Below are 24,737 nucleotides of genomic sequence, written 5' to 3' on the forward strand. Positions count from 1 at the left end.
TAACATTCTCCTCCTCAGTTTCAGTTTATTTCTTAAAAGGTTACTTTAAGTTTACTTTAAGTTTAAGTAGCTCAAACAAATCCTAAAGCTCGGGTCCCGAAAACACCGAGGAGAAAATAGTCAAAAACTCTTGAATTTCTCAATGATTTTATTAACTCCCCATTTATTATCAAATATTTAAGTGTAAATCTCGTTGTGACTTTTCCACTAGCTTACCTCCTAGGATCGTCCCGTGCTGGGTAACCCTAGCATAACCAAATAATAATAAAGCATCATACATATATTACATATATGCCAATATGTACGAAATGACAAAAATATGAAAATCACTCAATTAATCAGAAATAAGTTCACATGCATATTTAATACACATAAAAATGCATATTATCATTTAATAATATAATAAATCAATTATGGTCTTCCTCACTTCCTAATCAAGATCTTAAACTTTATTAGAAAATTTGGAGCATTACATAGATGCTCCAACTCGAGGGTAATTCCTTTCCTTTATTCTAGGATAAAATATATGGGTGATTGCTTTATTATAGAAAACCATTTCCTATATATGTCCTCTGTTTCCCAAATTATCGTCGTGCATCATGAGGCAATTTTAGGCAACTCTTGTTTTGCCTCTTGTATATATATATCACGCTCAATCAATAAGAAAGAACCAACCTCATTTTAGCAACTTCGGTCTCATTAGAATTTACTAAAATCTCTAAAAGAAAATGCAATGATTGTTCATTGCAAAAACAAAGGTTTTAATCAATAGTGATAAAAGCACATATCTTTAGTTTAAGGCCACTGTTGATAAAAAAAATACAAACAAATTGTAAAAGTATATAGTTTTACAAAGAGAAGCTGCCATTAATAATTACCTGGTTGAAAATATAGAAGAAGCTTAAATAGGATAATGATTTATGCATTCACTTGGCAATGTTGATCATCATCATCATCCTAATGAGCAAATTAACATCATAAAATCACAACTCATTATACAAATTGACATGAATTTTTAATAAACAATGAAATGCTAGGTATGTAAATATTACAATAATTAAAAGAAAAAGGTATAAGATACATTAATGAAATGCTCTACTTAACTCTCTCAAGTTAAACAGTTAACAATTAAGTATAACTAAAAATTTACAGCAAACAAAACATTAAAATAAATTAATGGAGTTAATTACCATTTCTTTCCAAAGTCTTCTTGCGGTTGTATTGAAATCTCTCTCCCAGATTTCTACTTTTTTATAGTCAACCATGATTGTCTTCAATGATGCAGAGGTATTTATGACTCCATGTGAAAATCTCCTTATCATTGGGCAATTAGCCAAAGATAATTGTTGCAAATTTGGGAAACTCATAACTTTATTTCCTGAGTAGAAGCTTTGGAGACTTGGTAAATGGTAAAGTTGTAATCTCTGCAGTGTGTGGAAAACAAAGTGATGGTGTTCAATCTCTGCTTCTATTTGGCTTTTCTCATCATGATTATAATAATCTCTATTAATAACCTCCCTCATCCGTCTGCAACTACTTATGCTTATTTCTTTCAATTGTACCAGAGTAACTGCTGTTGAGGATGAGAATAAATATGTCAACCCATCACAATCTGATACTGACAGAGTTTCCAATTTGTGGAAAGACATAAACGAAGGTGCAAAGCTCTGTAATTTGCTACAACCCCCAACAGATAGTGATTTTAAATTTTGAAAGAGAATAGTATGTGATGGTTGAGCATATTCTGGGTCCCCAAACAGATGATTTAGTTTATGAGCAGAGTAAATACGTAGTTTCATCAAACTTGTATTATTGATCAATTCATCACCAGGTTGCGGTTGTTGTTGTTGTCCATCCACAAAAGAGCCTCTAAATTGAAGAGTATGAATATTGTGATATTTGTGAAGGAATAACATGAAATCTGATAGAGCAATTGGTTTATTACGAGATATGCAAGTTACGCTAAGATCGGAAAGTCTGGGAAAGGTGGAGATTATTGAAGAAGATTGACTACTCATGATCTCAAATATCTCATTTACTGCTTCACTCAAATCAATTTCCAATTCCTTTAGGTTAGGGAAAATTACCTACAAATTAAAACAAACAAAAACGATTACAAGTGCATTATTAATTAATAAATTAATTCATTCATTTACCAACACAATTAATAAAGATATTGACAACACTACACAACATGTTATCAATTTGTATTTTAAATGTGGTAACAATTGAAATTATTTTTATCAAATTAAAATTGTAATAAATATTTACTTTACTAAATAATGCAATATTGCACGCATCATATATATATATATATATATTTATATTTATATATATATATATTTATATTTATATATATATATACCTTGTTATTGAAGAGGCTTTGTTTAGATGCTACCATGATGCTCATTTCTTCACTAACAGTACATGCACTTGTACCCATGGAATTACTTATAAACTCATTCACTTTACGACAACCCCGTATAACACTACAACAAAAATCAGGTATACCAGCGGAACTATTACCGGCGGAGTCAATCCGCCGGTAATAATACTATCTTTACCGGCGGAAAAATGAATCCGCCGGTATTAATCATGTTTTTTAATTTTGTTTTTATTTTTTAAATTATTTAATTATTACCGGCAGAAAATCGATTATTACCGGCGGACAATCCGCCGGCAATAATCAAATTTCATTCACGCGGTCAACCTGCCGCCCAATTTAATTTTCACTTATTACCGGCGGATTATTGCCGGCGGGCTCCGCCGGTAATAATAATAAAAATATTACCGTTAAATACTATTACCGGCAGAACTATTATTGCCGGCGGACCTCCGCCGGCAATAATATTCTATATATTCTGGCCATCCGTCTCCTTCGGCTTCGTTCGTCCGAGTGCCAAAAAATCTCAGAAATCTCTCAAAAAAACTCTCATTTGCCTCCGTTCGTCCGAGTCAATATCCACCATTTTCAAAAGTTTTTTGGATTGTATTCAACATTATTTCATCACATCTGTCTGGGTATGTAGTTATATATTTTTTATTGTAATCTATTATATTTTTCTGATGTTGTTTGAGTTATATTTTTGAGTTGAGTTATATTTTTCTTCTAATATTATGTATATCTTTTCATATTTGTTTTGGCTGATTGTATTTTTAATCAAATACATATATAATAAAAAGTTTGGGTTAATATTTGGTTATGAACAATTTTCTTAATTATATATAGTGAATTTAAATATTCCATTAACTTACAACTAATATATATATATATATGTTCATATTTCAGAGCTTCATTGGGAGTACTGAATCTTGCTATTGTTTGACTACAGGTAAGTAATTTTGTATTTCATACATTTTTATTTTGTTTATTTAGTTTTAAAGTATATGAAAATATTGTTAGATATTAGGACATGGATAATTTTTTATTATTGTTAAATTATTATTATAATGTTAGAATGTTATAATGTATTTTTGTTATAGTTTAATTAAAATTATTTTAATATTATGAAGTTTAGATTTTAATAAATTTGTTATTAATAAATTGTTATTATTAAAAAAATAGTTTAATGGTACATAAATAAAATATTAATAAATAATATAATAAATATTAAATTATAGAAAAAAGTTATTTTAATAACTTAGAAAGGAATTGATATGAGAATAATAAAAATTAAATAATTAAAAATGTATTTATTAAAAAGTAAGTATTAAATAATATATGTAAACAATTATTAAGTAATTATATAAAAGAGTAGTTATATAATTAATTAAATAAAAATAATTTCAATTAATTACATATTAATTATTCAGCTTTTAAAATAGTTATAATTAAATATGTGGAATAAATAAATAAATAAATGATTAATTTTTTTATTATTAATTAAATGAATATTAAATAAATAAATAATTAAGTATTAATTAAATAAATAAATTTTTAGTAAATGAAAAATTAGATAATAGATAATTAATTAATTAATTAATTAAGTATAAATTAAATAATTAGTAAACATTAGATAATAATAAGTTATTTAATTTACGGAAAAATTATATAATAGATAACTAATTAAATAAATAATTAATTAATTAATTAAGTATAAATTAAATAATTAGGAAATATTTAAATTAATAATATGATAAATAAATAATTAAATGAATATTAAATAAATAAATAATTAAGTATTAATTAAATAATTTATTTTAAATAAAGGAAAAATTAGATAATAGATAAATAATTAAATAATTAATTAATTAATTTAATTATAATTAAATAATAATTAATTAAATAATTAGGAAATATTTAAATTAATAATATGATAAATAAATAATTAAATGAATATTAAATAAATAAATAATTAAGTATTAATTAAATAATTTATTTTAAATAAAGGAAAAATTAGATAATATATAAATAATTAAATAAATAAATAATTAATTAATTATAATTAATTTAGTAATTAATTAATTTAATTATAATTAATTAAATAATTGGAAAGATTTAAATTAATAATATGATAAATAAATAATTAAATGAATATTAATAAATAAATAATTAAGTATTAATTAAATAATTTATTTTAAATAAAGGAAAAATTAGATAATAGATAAATAATTAAATAAATAAATAATTAATTAATTAATTTAGTAATTAATTAATTTAATTATTATTAATTAAGTATAAATTAAATAATTAGTAAACATTAGATAATAATAATTTATTTAAATAAAGGAAAAATTAGATAATAATTAACTAATTAATTAAATAATTAGGAAAGATTTAAATTAATAATATGATAAATAAATAATTAAATGAATATTAATAAATAAATAATTAAGTATTAATTAAATAATTTATTTTAAATAAAGGAAAAATTAGATAATAGATAAATAATTAAATAAATAAATAATTAATTAATTAATTTAGTAATTAATTAATTTAATTATAATTAATTAATAATTAATTAAATAATTAGTAAACATTAGATAATAATAATTTATTTAAATAAAGGAAAAATTAGATAATAATTAACTAATTAATTTTTTAGTAAACATTAGATTATAATAAATAAATAAATAAATAATATTAGGATAAATTAGATAAAATAGCATAAAATATGATGACAAAACATAAAATAGCATAAAACTATTAAATGTTTATAATAGACTATTATAAACATTTTATAATAACACTTTAAAATATAAGACTATTCACATATCGTAAACTTATATACTTTTATAACACTTTAGATGGCGATTGACAAGACTTGGACGACATTGAGAAATCGTGCTTGTCGAGAATATTGGAACGGTCTACAAGCTTTCTTGACGATGGCGTCGGAATATAAGGATTCCTCTGGTAGAATTAGGTGTCCGTGTGTTAGATGCATAAACAATAGGCTTGAAACTTTACCTATGGTGAAAGCACACGTATTCGATTGGGGTTTTCATCAAGGTTACGAGAAGTGGATATATCACGGTGAAGCAGAAGCAGATGTTGCCAATGTGGTGGACGCCAACGATGATGATGTTGATGAGATGATTCCGATGGTCGAAGACTTCCTTCTACCTACAACCGAAGAAGTTGAAAATAATCCTGCGGCGGGACAATTTTATGACGATCTGTTTGACGAGATAGAGGCTGAGTTATATCCTGGTTGTAATTGGATATCTTCTCTTAACTTTTTAGCAAAATTATTGCATTTGAAAGTTAGAGGCAAGATTCCGAATAAAATCTTCGATGAATTACTGAAATTACTAAAGCTTGCATTTCCGAAGGGAAATAAAATTCCATCAACCTACTACGAGGCTAAAAAAAGATTACAGAAATTAGGGTTAGGGTACGAGTCAATTCATGTATGTGAACATGACTGTTGTTTGTTTTACAAAGAGCATTCAACTAAAGAGACTTGTCCAATTTGCGGAAGTAGTAGATGGATTTCTCCTGAAAAAACGGATGGAAAAAAGGTACCACATAAGGTGATGCGTTACTTTCCATTGACTCCTCGATTAAAAAGACTGTACAGTTCAAGACTTACAGCGAAACAAATGTTATGGCACTATACTGGGAAATCAAAAGACGATGGGATAATGAGACACCCAGTGGATGGGTTAGCGTGGAAGGATTTCGATGCCAAACATCCTGATTTTGCTAGTGAACCTCGGAATGTTCGTTTAGGTTTAGCTGCAGATGGTTTCAATCCGTTTGGCAACATGAGTCAAGCATATAGTATGTGGCCTGTGGTGTTGGCTAACTACAATCTTCCACCTTGGATGTGTATGAAAGATAATAATTTCATATTATCCATTCTTATTCCTGGACCAAAATCACCGGGAAAGGACATGGATATATTCTTGAGACCATTGGTGGATGAGTTAAAGGAGTTGTGGGTTAATGGTGTCGATACAAGAGATAGTATAACCAACACTATGTTCAAGTTGCGTGCAACCTTATTGTGGACAGTTAACGATTTTCCTGCTCGTAGCTATTTATCTGGATGGAGTGGTCAGGGATACAAAGCTTGTCCGACGTGTAATGAAGACACAACTTCTGTTCGAGTGATCGGTAAGACATCCTACATTGGTCACAGAAGATTCCTTCCAAGTAACCATCGAATGAGAAGAGACACTCAGTTTGACGGACAAATCGAGAGAAGACGTCCACCAAGACGTTTTACTTGTGAGGAAATATTAGAACAAGTAAACAAACTTGTACCACAAGTTCCTGGAAAACACGAGATGTTTGGAGGTGTCAAACGTAGGCGTATTGCAGAAGATCAAAATTGGAGGAAGAAAAGCATATTTTATGAGCTTGATTATTGGTCTTCGAACACTTTAAAACACAACATTGATGTCATGCATGTGGAGAAGAATGTGTGTGATAGTTTGTTAGGCACAATCTTGGATAATGATAAATCCAAGGACACCACTAATGCAAGACATGATTTGAAAAAGTTTGGAGTAAGGGAATCGTTGTGGATATATGAAGATGACAGCGGAAAGTTAATGAAGCCTCATGCCCCTTATGTTCTCACATCTGATCAAAGAATGCAGTTTTGTAAATTTATTCGAGATGTGAAATTTCCAGATAATTTTTGTTCCAATTTAAAGAAGAAAGTAAATGCTGATTTAACAAGTATCAGCGGTTTAAAGTCCCACGACAGTCATGTAATAATGCAACGATTACTATCAGTGGGTGTTCGCAAGTTTCTTTCAAAGAGTATATCGACTACCATTTCTGAGTTATGTAACTTTTTCAGGCAAATTTGTGCAAGAACTATAAAGGTTAGCGATATGGAAGAAGCACAAAAAGATCTTATTCTAATATTATGTAAAATGGAACTCATATTTCCTCCAGCCTTTTTTGATATAATGGTGCATTTGATTTTACATTTGCCTGAAGAAGCAATTCTGGGTGGACCGGTATTTATGCGTTGGATGTATCCTTTTGAAAGATACATGAAAAAATTAAAGAATTACGTTGGAAATAAAGCTCGTCCTGAAGGGTCGATAGCCGAGGGTTATGTTGCAGATGAGGCTTTGACATTTTGTTCGATGTATTTCAAAGGTGTTGAAACAAGATTTAATCGTCTTGATCGCAATGAAGATGAGGTGACACCAAGAAATCTTTTTGTATTTCAATCGCAATGTCGACCTATAACAAAAGAAACTCTAAAGCCTCTTGATCGTGCGACTCGTGAACAAGCAGAGTGGTACATATACAACAATTCACCTGAAATTCAGAAATATTTGGAGTAAGTTTCTTCCCAAAAGTTGCTTTTATTGCATTGAAAATGCTTTCAACTGATTCAAAATTTTTGTTCTTATTTATAGTGAACACTTAGAAGAAATCAAACAGAAATATCAGGATGGAGATCATAACATTTTACATAAGAAATATTTTCAGCGATGGTTTCACAAGAAGGTGAAAAAAAAAACCTACCCTATATTCTTTCATCCTTTTAAGTATTGTTTTCAATTTTATAATAATTTTATTTATTCTTTTAGATATACGACTTACAAAAGCTTGGATCGTTAGATAATGGTGACGAGTTGCTAGCTTTAGCATCTGGATCAGATCATTTAGGAGCTTATTACGAAGGTTGTATAGTGAATGGTGTTCGATTTATGTCAACCAAACGAGATTTAAAGAGGAGCACTCAAAACAGTGGAGTATTTGTTGCTGGAACAGAAGATTTTAACTATTATGGAATACTTGAAGACGTATTAAAGTTAACATTTACTGGCACATATTCTGTGACATTGTTCAAGTGTAAGTGGTTTAATACAGATCCAAGAAGGAAAAAAATAATTATAGAGAATAATATTACTAGTATAAACACTAGCGGGGAATGGTACAAGGATGACCCATATATACTTGCAAATCAAGCGAAGCAAGTATTTTATCTCGATGATTTACTTAGAGGAAATCAGTGGAAAGTGGTTGAGGGGGTAAACCATCGACAAATTTGGGACGTCGAGAACTGTGAAGCTAATTCAGACATTGATGTGGTACATGATATTAGCTCATCAAATTTTGTGTTGACTGTGGATCTCGGCGAGTTGGTTATGCTACCTACTCAAAATTCGATTGACATTAGTACAATACAAAATTTAAATGTTAGTCAAGAGGATCACGAGTTAGGCGATGAAGAAGCAAATGAAGAATTAGATGAAGAAGATGATTTACTAATTGATTTTTGTGAAGATGATGTTAATGCTAATTTAGTTAATGATGGAAGTGATAGTGATTATTAGTTTTATGTAATGATTACCTTTGTAACAAACACAAAAATTTGAATTTGATTTGTATTTTCCAATTTATGTTGATATTGATTTTGTTTAATGTTATTTCATTACTTAATTAAATTTGATGATATTAAATCTTAAATTTGATTTCTATTCTTATTATTAAATCTTAAATATTTATGAATACAAGAGACATGTCAGCTGATATAGTATCATATCACGGTGGAGATGGTGGTGGTCAAGACCCCACAGATCCTAGCAGGATACCCTCAACTTGCGAGTCAGGTTAATATCTAAATTTTATAATCGCAATCTGTTTAAATGTTTAAGATTTACTAATATTTTAATTTTTATGTATTAAACAAATTAATAGATCGTCCTGCAAGAAGGAGGGGACGTGGCCCTGCCAGTAATGTTAATATTGAAAAACGAAGGCGGGATGCTGGCAAACCACTTGAATTGCAACTTGATCCAGCGACAGACAAAGTGGTTGGTACTGAGCACCAAGCTTTTGTTTGTCAATTGAGTACTGAAGTTACATTACTATTGCCGGGACATTATTTAGATTTTAAAGATGTTCCTCAGCAATATAAAGACCAGGTCGTTCAAAAGATGAAGGTAAAAAAAAATACCTAATTTTTTTATAATATACATTTTAGTCTATAAAAATTTAAACTAACAATTTTTGTTTTAGTATTACTATAATATCGATGGGCATCCAGAACCTGAAAGAGTTATGGGAACTCTGTATACGGAGATGCGCAAAAGATATTCAGAGAGAAAGAATATTAGGCATTCTCATTTCCAAAAATATTATTCTGGAAATCTGAATGATTTGGATAGTGCTCTCAATGCTATTCCTGACTTGTGCTCGAAGGAGAGCTGGAAAGAAATCGTCGATTTGTTTCTGAGCCCAAAGTTTATAGCGCGATCCACGCAGAACAAGAAAAATAGAACGGAAATGAAGTATTTGTCGACGCAAGGCTCTAAATCAATGGCAGCGATCCGTAACGAATATGTAAGTAAAATACTTAACTTTATTTGATATTATTATATTATTAATTAAACTAACACTATTATTTTGTAGGATGAACCTGATGAGCATGCTATTGATGCTTGGAAAGATACTCATATAAAAAAATCTACGAAGACTTGGGTTAGCGAAACTTGCAAAGAACTACATGTAAGTTAAAGTTTTTTCTTTCTTTATTGATCTTAAATTATAGTAATATTGGTTTTTTAACATTTTCTTTTGGCAGGAACAAATGACCCAAGAGATGGAGAGGCAAAATATTCAAAGTAGTCGGTCAGGTTCTGAATCTGCTTCTAGTGAAGGTTCTACTGCTAAATCAATACAGTATCAGGTTATGGATAAAATTCTTGGCTCGAGGTCTGATTATCAAATAGGAGTGGGATACAGGCCTAAAGGCAAAGGGAAGAAATCAGCATCTAGCTCCACAAGTCAAAGTCCAAGCCAAAATCAGTCACAAGTTCCTACTAATGTGACTCCAGAGATGATGGGAGTTTTGGCTGAGATGTGGGTTAAGATGCGTGATAAAGTCGAGTCAGGAAATTTTCAGACTGATTCTTCTCTCCATGACCCACGCTATGAAAGTTTATTGCAGCAGTTCTTACCTTCTCAACAACAAGGTAGTACGTCTAATCAAAGCCCGGGGACGTCGTCGATGCCACAGCAACCACAACAAAATTCTCCAAACATATCTGGTGGTTCCTCTCAATCGCCACTTTTTAATTATATGTTTGGACTTTCTTCCCAGTTTCCTCAGACACAACCTATGGGAAGTCAGTTTGGAGGATTACCGCAGCAGCAGCAACAACAACATATGTATGGTCAATTTGGGCCGTTCATGCAGCAGCAGCCGGTATATCCTCATTATGGAGGATCGACACAGCAGCCCGTTTATAATCAGCAGTACTACACTTCTCCGAATCAACAACAACAGCAGTCTCCTTTGATTCGTCCACAGCCTCGACCATATTATCCTTCGCCGCCAGCACCACAGTCTCATGAAGGTCTGAGTCGAAGCACGAATATTGAAGATTTTTTAAATGAACATTTTGATGAAGACAATAATAATTAGTTTAGGTTTTATTATTTACTATTAAATTTAAGTGTATGTTTTTTTTTTTTTGAAAAGATAATTTTAGTATTTTAAAGTTGTATTTTTAATTTGGTTATTAATATAAATAATATTGATTTTATTTTTAAATTTTTTTAATTATAAGTTTAGTTATTTAATATTAATTATATATAATTTATAAAAATTAATTATTTTTTTAAAATATATTTTATTATTACCGGCGGATTATTGCCGGCGGAGACCGCCGGTATTAATGGGTCAGACGTGAATTCTGACCAAATTATTGCCGGCGAGATCCGCCGGTAATAATATTATTACCGGCGGGAGGCTAGTTCCGCCGGTAATAATGACTTTTACCGACCGGTTTTTACCGGCGGATTATTGCCGGCGGCAACCGCCGGTAATACTTTTACCGGCGGGTTTCTTGACTATTGCCGGCGGTTTTCTCCGCCGGTAATGGCTTGTTTTCTTGTAGTGTAACCAGTAAAGACAACAATGGACATTCAATGTCATCTCCTTCACAAAACTTTATAACATTTGGAAGATCTCTAAACTCAAGAGATTCTAGTTTTTCAAATATTATTGCTTTGCTTCCACCGCCACCTGATTCATCATCACTGACTATTACCACTTCTATGTTCTCACATCTAAATACCTCTAGACTCTTGAGTTGTACAAGACTTCGAGCCATAACAGATGATAAGAGATACTTGACATTGTTACAATTCCAAACACGCAACTCTTTTAAGTTGGGAAATACAATCTGAAAATAAAACAAATAAAATTACACACAAGCATTAACTACTACTCACTCCACTTTTAGAATAATGGGACTATAAAAAACATAATTACATTACTAAAAAAAAATTCATATATTGACTTCAATTAGTTTTTATTTTTTTACATGATGCTTCAAGAAATTATTCATGTATGCATTTAACATGCCATATATAATTAGTTTAATTTATTACATATTTTCAATCAATTTTACTTAGTCACATTTTGTAGTGAAAATTAAATTGAGTACCCATTTTTATTTAGCATGTTTAATTTTTACCCAAATTTTAAAACTTTTTCATTTATACCCAAATTTTTAAACTATCTCCCCATAATACCTTTTTCATTTATTTAATATGTTATTTCCTATATGATTATAGAGACAAAAGAATCTTTCCTAAATTACTAATCCATAATATAGGACAGTAGTAGTATCTTCTAATCCATAATTTTATATTTCATTAGTTTTTGCACAAATATATAAATATTTTGGGATTAAAAATAAATTTAGTAATAATAATCTATTACTTTAATATTTATAAAGTATTAGTGATAATAAAGGTGTGAAAGAGTGTAAATTTGTTAAAGTGATCATGGACATTTTAGATGCTCCTGCATGAATTGTATTAATGGAAGATTCAAAGATTTGGGAGTAGTTAAGGTTATTAAACTATCTTACTGTATTGCCATTCCATTGCCAATCATTTTTTGATCAGATGGTTTAAAATTTAAATTATTAGTCTCAAAATTTAAACTACTAGTCCAATCAATAATATTGTTTTAAAAAATGAAAACCACAAGAGTACAATCAAAAAGTATCAATCCTCTTCTTTGAGCAGGCTTTCTCCATGCATTTTGTTTTAAAATACTCTTTTGTTACCGTACTCCATTTATATTACAATAAAAAATTAAACAAACAAAAAAAAGAGTACATTTTCTTTAAAAAAAAAAATCTCAACCAGTCAAATAGATTAAAAGTTATTATTATTTTAAAAAAAAATAGAGAAGAAATGAAGCATGGCTGCCTCTATAGGGTGTGGCGATATTATCTATTTGGTGAGATTTTCTATTATTTAGGTCATGTTGGTCAAGAGTATTTTTGGAAGTGTTGGGATAAAACTAGGTAGAATTAAACTAAATATATTTAGAGACTAATTTTAGTTAAGTACTCATTAAATACGCTAATTTTTAACTTATCCCCAATTTGTAAGACAATCATGTAACCAATTTTTGATATTTTTCTAATAGAACATGTGTTAGAGATAAAATATAAATAATTTTAATATTCAAATAATACTGGAATATAAAGAATCAAGAATGAAAAATTAAATTCATAAAAAAATTCAAAGTTAAGGGTAAAAATGAACTAACTTTATCAATTTAGTTAATAATTAATAATAGATAAAAGTTTGGATAAGCAAATTTATATTAAGAGAACTAATTAGGATAAAAGACCATAAAGAGAAGAAGTTGCTGACAAAGAACAACAACAACGTATGAGTCGCAACGATGCAGTGGAAGGAAGTGACTAGCGAGGGGTCAAACTTATGAGGCCCTGCGACTGAGAAAGAGGATGATAAAAAGTTGAGGTCTCGCACCGCTGGAATTGGAGCTAGAGACTTGTGGCAGGCCAGAAAAAATGGAGAGAAAAAAAGAGTTTTAGGGAAGTGTGGGCGTGAGAGATCGGAGTTTTATGTTTTTGTTTATCGTAAAATATTTTTTTTATACATATGTATTTTATTGGATTGCCATATTTTCAACTACTTTTTGGGTCAACTTACTATATTTAGTAGCAAAAGTTGAATGCACATAAACATAAAAATTAACTTAATTTTTACCATATCTTTGTAAACATCTCAAAATTTGTGACTAAAAACACATCACAATACAGATGTTGTTATTAAAAAATCAGTCTCCAAAAGCATTAATTAGTTGCAAAAATTTTAATATGTTGTGACTAAATGTATTTTGGCAAGTTGGTCCTCCATATTATACATCTCTATGACTAGCACCATTAAAATGTTCATTAAAAAGCTGACAACAAAAAATTTAAATACAATTTAGTCCCAAAACTTTACATATATTGGCGAATTGTTCCCACCTTATTATGTTTAACATATTTTATATTTTGTTTTAATTCTATTATTAACGTCAAAAGTTTAAAATATATTAAAAGTAGTATGGTTGGGCACCAATTTCAATTTGCTAATACATGCATTAATTATTTTTATTGTAAGTTTTTTTTAACATATTTCTTGATGGTTAAGTCTTAGCTAGCTAGGTCTATTGTTCCAATTTGTCAAAAACACATCTTGAATGTTCCTACAAATAAGTCATGAATATTTAGTCACAGTTAAGTGTATCACTATATATAATAAATCAACGACAACTTATGACAAAATGTTATTTTTTAGTCACAAAACTTATTTAATTGTGATTAAAAGTAATCTTTAATCAAAAAAAATTATCTTGTACCTAAACTATTATATTTTTCTATCAGGTCATCAATATATAAATTTTATTTTTGGAATCAAATTTATATTTCTCAAAATAAAAATAATTACTTATGAAATATTAATTATGTGATTATAATATAGGTAATAAATTTTTAATTAATAGTTTTGACACGTTAGTTAATTTAAATTTCAATATTTAATATTTTCATGCATCTTTAAAAATAAACTTCAACACCATAATGCTCATTTATTCTTGCACAAGTAATTTATGAGAAAGAGAATAATTATATAAATAAATAACATAAAATTTCTATTTTTTTAATAAATTTATCTATATAAATAATTTAAATAATTTTTTTAAAATAAATTATAAATCAATTATTTTTAGATGCGAAAATTGTAAATTAGGAACTTAATCATAAAAAAAAATAAAAGATAATTAGTACGAAAGTCAAAGACAATTAAGTATTACCTTATCATTGAAGAAACTTTGTCTAGATGCTTCCACGATGCTCATTTCTTCACTAACAATACATGCACTTGTACACATAGAATTACTTATAAATTCCTTCACTTTAGGACAACCCCGTATAACCAGTAAAGACAACAATGGACATTCAATGCCATCTCCTTCACAAATTTTTTTAACATTTGGAAGATCTCTAAACTCAAGAGATTCTAGTTTTTCAAATAGTATTGCTTTGCTTCCACCACCACCTGATTCTTCATCATTGACTATTACCACTTCTATGTTCTCACATCCCCATACCCATAATCTATTGAGTTGTACAAGATTTCGAGCCATGACAGATGATAAAAGATACTTGATATTGTTACAATCCCAAACACGCAACTCTTTTAAGTTGGAAAATGCAATCTGAAAATAAAACAAGTAGAATTACATACATGCATTACTCACATCACGTTAAGAATAATGGGACTATATAAAAAACATAATTACATTACTAAAAAACACAATTCCTATATTGACTCCCTGGAGACTCAATTAGCATTCAAGTGTCTTCAATTAATTTTTATTTTTTTACATCTTCAATAAATTATTCATATATGTATTTAACATGTCATATATAATTAGTTTAATTTATTACATGTTTTCAATCAATTTTACTGAGTTACATTTTGTACTAAAAATTAAATTGAGTACCAATTTTTATTTAGCATGTTTAATTTTTACCCAATTTTTAAAACTTTTTCATTTATACCCAAATTTTTAAACAATCTCCCCGTAATAACCTTTTTCATTTATTTGATATATTATTTCCTATATAATCATAGAGACAAAAGAATATTTCATAAAGTACTAATCCATAATACAGGACAGTAGTAGTATCTCCTAATCCATAATTTTATTTTTCATTAATTTTGGCACAAATATATAAATATTTTGGGATTAAGAATAAATTTAGTAATAATAATCAATTACTTTAATATTTATAAAGTATTAGTGATAACAAAGGTGTGAATTTGTTAAAGTTCATGTCAATGATCATGGACGTAATAGATGCTCTTGTTCTTGTTTTTATTTTTTATTATTGTTTTTTCATCTTACTTTTTTTTTCTATTTATTTGTATTTCTGGTTTAGAGTTGTAATATTTTATTTCCTTGGCTACAAACACTATGACATTATTTGTAACTTTTGTTTAGAGTTGTATTATTCTATTATTCTTTTCTACTTCTTTTATTTTATTTGTAATTTTCAGTTAAAGAGTTGTAATATTATTTAAACAATCGTTGTTTATTTGTATTATTTTGCTTAAAGTTGTAAGGGTTTTTACCATTTCCACTAAGGCAACATATTATTTCATAACACCAACCTTATTATGTTTAACATATTTTGTATTTACTTTTAATTCTATTATAAATGTCAAAAGTTTAAATTATATTTAGATTTAATTCTATTATTAACGTTAAAAGTATAAAATATATTAAAAGTTTGGGCACCAATTTTAATTTGATAATCCATGCATTAATTTTTAGCAACCAAATTGTATTTAATTATTTTTGTTGTAAGCTTTCTTTTTAACATATTTCTTGATGGTGTAAGTCTTAGCTAGGTATGGTCTATTTGTTCTAATTTGTCACAAACACATATAGAATATTATATTCTTACAAATAAGCCATAAATATTTAGTCGCAATTAAGTGTATCACTATATATAATAAATTATGATTAAAATTTTATCAGCAGCAACTTATGACTAAATGTTATTTTTTAGTCACAAAAATTATTTGGTTGTGATTAAAAGTACTCTTTAGTCACAAAATACTTATCTTGTACCTAAACTATTATATTTTTCTATATATAAATTTTATTTTTGGAATTAAATATATATTTCTCAAAATAAAATATTAATTATGTGATTATAATATAGGTAATAAATTTTTAATTAATAGTTTTGGCACATTAGTTAATTTAAAATTTCAATATTTAATATTTTCTTGCATCTTTAAAAATAAATTTCAACACCATAATACTCATTTTTTTCTGCACGAGTGATTTATGAGAAAGACAAATAAATATATAAATAAATAGCATAAAATTTCTTTTTTTTAATAAATTTATCTATATAAATAATTAAATAGCTTTATTTTAAATCAATTAATTTTAGATGCTAAGATTGTAAATTAGGAAATTAATCATAAAAAAATAAAAGATAATTGGAACGAAAGTCAAAGACAATTAAATATTACCTTGTCATTGAAGAGATTTTGTTTAGATTCTACCATGATGCCCATTTCTTCACCCAACAGTGCTCATGGAATTACTTATAAATTCCTTCAGCTTAGGACAACCCTCTATAACCAGTGTAGACAACAATGGACATTCAATGTCATCTCCATCACAAAACTTTATAATGTTTGGAAGATATATAAGCTGAAGAGATTCTAGTTTTTCAAATATTATTGATTTGCTTCCACCACCTGATTCCTCATCACTGATTATTACCTCTTTTATATTCTCACATCCCCATACCCTTAATGTCTTGAGTGGTACAAGGATTTGAGCCATGACAGATGATAAGAAGAGATACTTCATATTGTTACAATGTGAAATAGTCAACTCTTTTAAGTTGGGAAATGCAATCTGAAATAACACAAATAAAATTACACATATGCATTACTACTCACGTCACTTTAAGAATAATGGAACTATAAGAAACATAATTACATTACTAAAAAAAATAATTCATGTATGGACTCCCTCGAGACTCAATTAATGTTCAAGTGTATTTAATTAATTTTTATTTTTTTACATGTCAAGCATCCATGATCATACATATTTTATTTTTGTCATATTTTTCTTTTAATAATTTGATCAATGAGGAAAAACATGGTGCCCTGCTTTAGGTTTAATGATTCGTTGGCATCTTCTTATTTTATTTTAAAAAGTTAAATGGTAATTTTCAAATGAGAAATTCATTTTATATCTCTTTTTCTTTGAATTTTTTCCCATACTTTTGCTAGTGGTATGTTTGTCTTATAAATTTTGACATTGTCTTCAAATGCCACCTAAATAGTAAAATTAGTCTTATTTTACTTTAAGGAGTTCTTTTAATATAAATTTATTCCCAAACTTTTTATATATCATCAAATATCACATACTTATTACCTTTGTACATGTCATGCATACATGAGCATATATATTTTATATTTTTCATATGTTTCTTTTTATAATTTGATAAAATAAAGTTTAAGTTCTTTGAAATTAACAAATAATATCTAATCAGTTCTTACTAAATGTAAATCTAGAAGACCAACTTTTTATACACTATTTACCCTATATATGTTGTTAATAAAAACTCCGTGCCTAAAAGCACTAGTCACAAATTTTTTAATTTGTTTTCTCTAAATATATACAAGTTTAAGTTTATAACAATATATCATATATTGTGACTAAATTGTTTTAGTAATTTTTAGCTTTATAAATTTAATTATTAGAATTTGTTATTAAATTTTTAGTTAGATTATATTATTTGTATGCTTTTTTAAATATTTTAATAAATAAAACCGAAAATAAAAAAATATATAGATATGCTCTAGTTTATTTAATTTTTGTGATTTTCTACTACACTGTTTTGGTTACATTATATTTGTATAGTTTGTTTTAGTTAGATTATCTTTGTAATTTGATTTTTTTGATTAATTCGAAAATTCATTTATATGACTATTAGTTTCACTTATTTAATTGTTTAATTTAAACTTTTATATTAATTTTAATTTTTAAGTTGTGGATCAAATTGACTAGAATTAGCATTAGAAAATTAATTGCAGAAAATATTAATTATACAAATATTAGAGGAGTTTGAATATACATAATGAATAACAACATGTTAAAAATAAAGAGCAGAAAAATATAAATTACTTACTATTCCATTAAAGAAATGTTTTGATCTTGGTATAATCTTTCCCTCATCGTCACCAACTGATACTTGTTCGATGTATGAATCTTCTGAACAAAATGTTTTACAAACTGGAAGTCTGGAAAGGTGAAGAGTTTCCAGTTTAGCGAACAAAGTGTTATTCTCTGAAGAACGTCTTTCTTCTCCTGTTTTCCTACCTCTGAGAATGTCTTTCATAGCCACACAATCATATACCTTCACCTCCTTCAAGTTTACAATCCTTTCAGTCATAGAAAAACAAAATAAATATTCTATTATCTTGCAACTTTCTAACTTCAAGCTTGTTAAGTTTTGTAGGTCACAACTTGATAGAGGTTGGTCTGGCCATAAGATTACTATATCTAATTTCTTCATAACCAGTTCCTTCAAATTAGGAAGCGAAACCTACAAAGATAATTATAATTGCATAAATCACTTGACAATTAAATATCTCATAATATATACTTAAAGGATCGATGAAACAAATAATATGTTTAATAATGAAACAAATATTAGTATACTTTAAGAAAACAAATAAAAAACACGTAGAATAGTTTTTCTTTTTTCTTTTTGTTAATAAGAAAAGTATCTACTATATAATGATGAGTAGTCACTCACTTTTATTATATATTTTTTAAGATTTCACATAATTTTTGTATATTATAAACTACCTTTGAGGTTTTTTTTTTAATGATTATGTGAAGTCTTTAAAATAGATTTGATGATTTCGAAATATATAATAAAATCAATATGATTTGGGATAAGGTGTGGCCATGTAGCTTCCACACTAATCCTTGGTTTGTTTTAATGGCAAAGATCTATGACCGCACCATAATATATGTTACTCAAAGTTAAATTTTTTACAAATTTAAATGTTACAAAAATAATTAACTAGGGAGTTTCACCTCAAATTTTCTTATGTATAAAAAAAAGTATGAAAATACTTAAAAATACAAAATAACCTAAAATAGAAATAGTTGGAATAAATCCACAACAATCAATCAATCAAATATAACACCTATCTTAAAAATCTCATAATAGAAAAGTAAGGAAATATGTTAAAAGTAAAACATATAAAATAGTCGTGTCACTTTATCCATTTATATTAAAAAAAATCATGTGTTTATCAAAGAAGTAATACTTAAATTACACATTTATTGTACGTTAAATTAATTAAAGAATTACCTTTTCATTGAGGAAAACTTCGGCTGATATAGTGGAAGAGCTAACAAATGTCTTGAGTTCTACACAGTCTTCTATTGTTAACTTTGATAGCAGTGGAAATTCCATACAAGATTCTGTAGCACAAAATCTTTGGAGGGCTGAAAGCTTATCAAACTCAATAGATTTTAATTCAGGGAACAAAATCATTTTCAACTGAGATTCTTCTTCTCCAAATTTCTCTGTAGTCACACATATGTTTTCCATTGTCTTACAATCACCCACTTTTAAGCTTCTTAGGTTTACAAAACATTGAGCAAGAGTAAAAGAGAACATATACTTTAAATTATCACAGCTTCTAACTTCTAAACTTGTTAATTTCTGCCCATAAGAATTTGATAGAAGATGTTTTGGCCATAACTTTTCTATATTCAGTTTCTTCAAAGTCAATTTCTCCAAGTTAGCAAATGAAACCTGCAAGTACTAGTATATGTAATAATTTAATTTAATTAATATATAATACTTGAAAAAAATAGCTGAAGGAAAATTTATTAATTATTATAAATGTGTATGCACGAAACTTAAAATTGATATTTGAAATCTATTTTCATTTGGAGTATGTTTTCATTTTTAAACACTTGATGCCATATTATAAAAGGAAAGAGTAAGATGACATTAGTTGTACTCATTTTCTTTAACTAATTATCAATCCAAACTTTATACGTGGAATATTGACACTAAAGTTGTATGAAAAAGATAATTTATGTAGATTCACAAATTAATAACATATATCAACAAAATAGAACAGATAAAAACATAAAATAGCTTCATTTAGCTAGTATTATATAATGACCAAAAAGAGTTGTACCGTTTCATTGAATAAAGGTTTTGAATAATCTACTAGTGAAGACTCGCCAGTTGTCTTCAGCTTGGAGAAGTAGAAGTGGACAAAGTTTGGTAGAAAATGTAGAAACAAGGAGCGTAATTGAAAAGACTCATCAATGTTATGGGAAGCTTCATCATCGCCTTCACTTTCCCTCCCATGGTTGACTATCTCTTCCATCATCTTGCATTCTTCTACTCTAATCTCATGAAGTAGTTTGGTGACGGACAAAGGGAACAAATTCTTTAATCTATCACAACTCCTCACTTCCACCTTTCTCAATTCATTGAACGAGCCTGTTGGGAGTTTACCATGACATATCATTTCCAAGCTTGTTAATTGTATAAGCCTTAGATGCTTTAATCTAGGAAAACCATCTTTATCAAGATCATGAACAACATTGGTGACATCCACTAATCTCTCTAATGATAAATATTCAGACCTTTTAATTAATGATTTAAGTCCAGATGCATTTTTTTCATTCATATTTGAGAGATTTAGCTGCAACCACCTTGGAAATTCATTTTTATACCTGTTGTAATCACCTCCAATAGATACTTGGTATCTCTCCAACTTTTCACTAAACAACTTCTCTGGCAAAATATTTTCACTTGGTACGGACAAATATAAAACTGTCATACGGACAAATATAAAACTGTCAGTAGTTGCAAACTCTTTATCTCAATAAGACTGACATTTCTTCTTTCTTTCATACTGCCCTCTTCAGTCTCCCATCCCAGAAACTTTTATGGCAGATAGAGCTCTTCCATTTGTGTCAAATTTGAAATGACATTAGATTCAATGACTCTTAAACGATCACATCCTTGTAGATCTAGTAGTTGCAGATACTGCAATTGTCCTATTTCCTTTGGCAACAACTTAATGGATCTACATCCAGAGAGATCAAGGACTTTTAAATTCTTTAATTCCCCAATCACAGCTATGTCTTCTAGATTAAACGAATCTAGACATAATGTTTGGAGATTTTGAAGCAAATGAAAGGATGGTGGTAATGATTCTAGTCTTGTATTACCCATAACCAAAGCTTTAAGTTGCCTAGTTTGTTCAAAAAAGTCGTCTGTAATTGATTTCAAAGAATAACTAGAAAGAAGTAACTCTAACCAGGGACATTCCAATTTTTTAGGAAGATTTTCAAAATCATCATAGCCAAGAAAGGAAATTGCTTTAGATGCTTTATGTCTTTCATGGGCAACAAATTCCTTATACATAGTAACACTAGTAATGATATTCATCCTATGCTCATCTTCCTTTGCAATTACTATGCAAACATCACGAATAACATCATGCATCTTCACATAACTTTTACTTTTACCATCCAACAACAAACAGTGAGATTTAAGTTTATCAACCAATGAATTCACCCTGTTTCTTGCTTCTTTCACTGTGTTGACGCCTTGAAGCAAGCGACAACCCACACTGTATCTCATCAGATCTTCAACTCGTATTTGTGCATCTTCTTTATGTAAAGCACAAAGCAATAACAATGATTTGGCCTCCTTCTCATGAATTCCAAGAAAATCGTAACTCAGCCTAATACTCAAGTAGACTTTCTCATCCATTCCCTCGATCACTATGAAGCCCGAACTCCGTAGTCGATGCAATGCATCCTGCCATATGGACAATTCCATATTGCATTTCAAAGCATGTGCCACTGTAGCAATGGAAACTGGTAGGCCCGCACATTCCGCAACAATTTGGCATGCCAAAGGACTGTAATCTGCATTTTCAACTATTTCTCCAATGATTTTCTTAAACAAACTTGTAGCTTCCAGTGGGTCTAAAGGTCAAAGAAAGAACACATTACTCTCAGCAATACCCATGGAGTTGCGTAAAACATGTCGAGTTCGAGAGGTTAGTAGCATTTGGCACTCGTTGTGGATTCCAATTTCTTTTAGATTGAGTTCCTTCCAAATGTCGTCAAGAATTAACATAATCTTATTTTCTGGCTTCAATCGTTGTTGAAGAAGTGTTGCTCGCTTGCCCTTAGTGTTATCTGTTTCGCCAAACTTTAGCTCAAGCATATCAGCAATATGTTGTTGAATCGCTTCTTTATTAGGTGTTTGGGAAATAGTTATGATAACCACCTTACTAAATAACCTTTCTTTCTCAGCTTGTCTAGCAATTTCATTGGCAAGCATAGTTTTGCCAATTCCAGCCATTCCATGCAGGCCTATCCTGCTTCTATTAGCATCCCTTACAGCTTCCATTATGTTCGCTAGAATTTCCTTCCTTGACTCAAAAGTCTCGTAGTCTTTGGGTTCTGCGAAGCAACTTTCTAGTTGACCACGATAAGAAATCTGTTTCCCATCAAATTTATTTTTGTCCACTTTGCATACTGCGATTGACATCTTCTTTGCTTTCCTACTGAATTGATGTCGCGTCACCAAATGCAAAACAGACCCACAAGAAGAACATATAGCCTTTGCATGGCCTTCATCGTTAAGAAATCCGTGAACCTCTTCAGAGATTTGATCGACCCTGCTTAGCCATCTTTGAACATCTGCAAGAATTTCTTCACAATTATTCTTGGCTTCGTCAACACGATGTTGCAATCCATCCTTGGCATCCTTCAAATCTTGCATTTGTTTTTTGAGCTTATCGACATTAGTAGTGTAGCGAAACAGATAACCCAACTGTCGACCCATTGGTGCCACTGTATACTCTGCTATTTTGGCGACAACTGAAATAACAGTGTCCATGCTAGCAATTTGGCTTGTACTACTTTATTACTGAATTAAGTTCAATAACAGCATCAACAAATTATTACAATAAACATGATATATATATACACTAACAAACTGAAAAAACAGAGCGAAATCAGTTCTTTCAATCAGTTGCAACACCACCTTTCTTTTTCTCTTCTATGTTTAGAACAGTAATGGGCACATGAATTTTGAGAAAATTCAGAATTAAAAAAGATGTAACCAAAGTAGGAATATTTTTTTTACCAACAGAGCAGCTGCGCAGTTGAAAACTAAAGAAAAGTCTTGATGCTTCTTGGTCTTCTTTTAATCGGAAAAGTTGACAATTTAATTGAGTTTGATCTGCAAAAAGTAAGGATAATACTAAACTTAATTAAAAGTATTTGATTTAACAAATGAGGAGCAACGAAGAGAGAGAATGGAATAAAAAATGATTGGAATTAGAGGAAGGAGTTGGGTGAGACTTGAGAGGAAGAAGGTGATGAACTCTCAAAATCTCAGAAAAATTCAGAAAAAAAAAGTAAAAGATCTAAGCAAACTAAAGCCAGAAGAAAAGTCCTGATTTTTTTTTCTTTCATTGAAATCTGAAAAATTAAAAATAGTAGTTGAGAAGATGTAATTGAGTGCCCAAATTTGGTTTGAGCTTGATCTGCAAAAGGTAACAAATTAAGAGCAAGATAAGTAAATGAGCATAGGGAATATTGTACCTGACTTCAAATCGCAGCTTAATCAACAGAAGATTTTTTTTATTTTATTTTTCAAGATCAATTCAAAGACGAGTGTTTTTTTTTATATTACAACGAAGAGAAAGATAATGGAATAAAAAACTAATGGAATTAAAATTACTGAAAACATAAATGGAAAGAGAAAGAAGTTAGGTGAGACTTCAATAATTCTCACCATTTTAATCAATAAAATAAATAAATAAATTATATGCCATCAATATTTAACTGAATAATATTTAATATATATTATTATAGTCCAATAATTGTCAGTATTTTATTGGTGACCTTATCACTTCACTACATCCTGCTTTTTATGAAGCACACAAGGGCTCTCATCATAACTTTTTTTTTCCGTTTGAAATAAAATTACAAAAATTAATTAATATTTTATAATTGTCAAGTGTCATATTATTATGTCTCGCTCAAATATAGTTGTATTTTTGTTTTACTTGAAAGACTTTGACTCCATTTTCTACTTTTTTGGGTATGTTTTGTCATTACAATATACTTTTTTTCACTTTGCTTTTCTTCTTGTATTATTATTATTATTATTATTATTTGTGTCACATTTGGTATTTGTTTATATATAATGGATAATTTTTTTATAAGGACGATCATTTTATATTTTATTGGTGGGGCTTTCAGTATTTCTCGATCCGTAAATAGTTTTCGGCACAATTTTTTTTGTGACCATATATATTGTAGCTATTTATAGCATTCTGCAAATTTTCAGAAAATTCTGAATAGTTTACAGTACCGAAAACT

General features: G+C 28.8%; 1 protein-coding gene across 4 annotated transcripts; it reads right to left on the reverse strand.

The window, feature by feature from the left end:
- Positions 1–591: 591 nt before the first annotated feature.
- Positions 592–24,112, reverse strand: LOC133781420 (uncharacterized). Of its 4 annotated transcripts, none has more exons than XM_062220392.1 (7): positions 23,955–24,111; positions 23,494–23,589; positions 20,510–23,274; positions 19,666–20,124; positions 18,469–18,885; positions 16,793–17,186; positions 1,961–2,087 (listed from the first exon to the last, which is right to left on the reverse strand). In XM_062220392.1, exons 3-6 carry the CDS (start codon positions 21,161–21,163, stop codon positions 16,842–16,844), a joined length of 1,875 nt encoding a protein of 624 aa, XP_062076376.1. In that variant the 5' UTR covers positions 21,164–23,274; positions 23,494–23,589; positions 23,955–24,111; the 3' UTR covers positions 1,961–2,087; positions 16,793–16,841. The 4 variants fall into 4 exon arrangements, with proteins under 4 accessions (XP_062076378.1, XP_062076376.1, XP_062076377.1 ...); XM_062220393.1 differs by lacking the exon at positions 1,961–2,087 and adding an exon at positions 14,797–14,957 and having other exon boundaries at positions 19,666–20,115; positions 23,955–24,112; XM_062220391.1 differs by lacking the exon at positions 1,961–2,087 and adding an exon at positions 14,797–14,957.
- Between the last annotated feature and the right edge of the window lie 625 nt (positions 24,113–24,737).

The sequence above is a fragment of the Humulus lupulus genome, chromosome 6 (assembly GCF_963169125.1).
Source record: "Humulus lupulus chromosome 6, drHumLupu1.1, whole genome shotgun sequence".
Taxonomy (NCBI): Eukaryota; Viridiplantae; Streptophyta; class Magnoliopsida; order Rosales; family Cannabaceae; genus Humulus; species Humulus lupulus.

Coding starts and splice junctions, on each gene's coding strand:
- LOC133781420 (XM_062220392.1), bottom strand. CDS start 21,163: ATGACAGTTTTATATTTGTCCGTACCAAGTGAAAATATTTTGCCAGAG. Junction 20,125..20,509: donor AACCTTTATTCAATGAAACG/GTACAACTCTTT, acceptor TACATATACTAG/TACTTGCAGGTTTCATTTGC. Junction 17,187..18,468: donor AACATTTCTTTAATGGAATA/GTAAGTAATTTA, acceptor GTGTTATTTCAG/ATTGCATTTCCCAACTTAAA.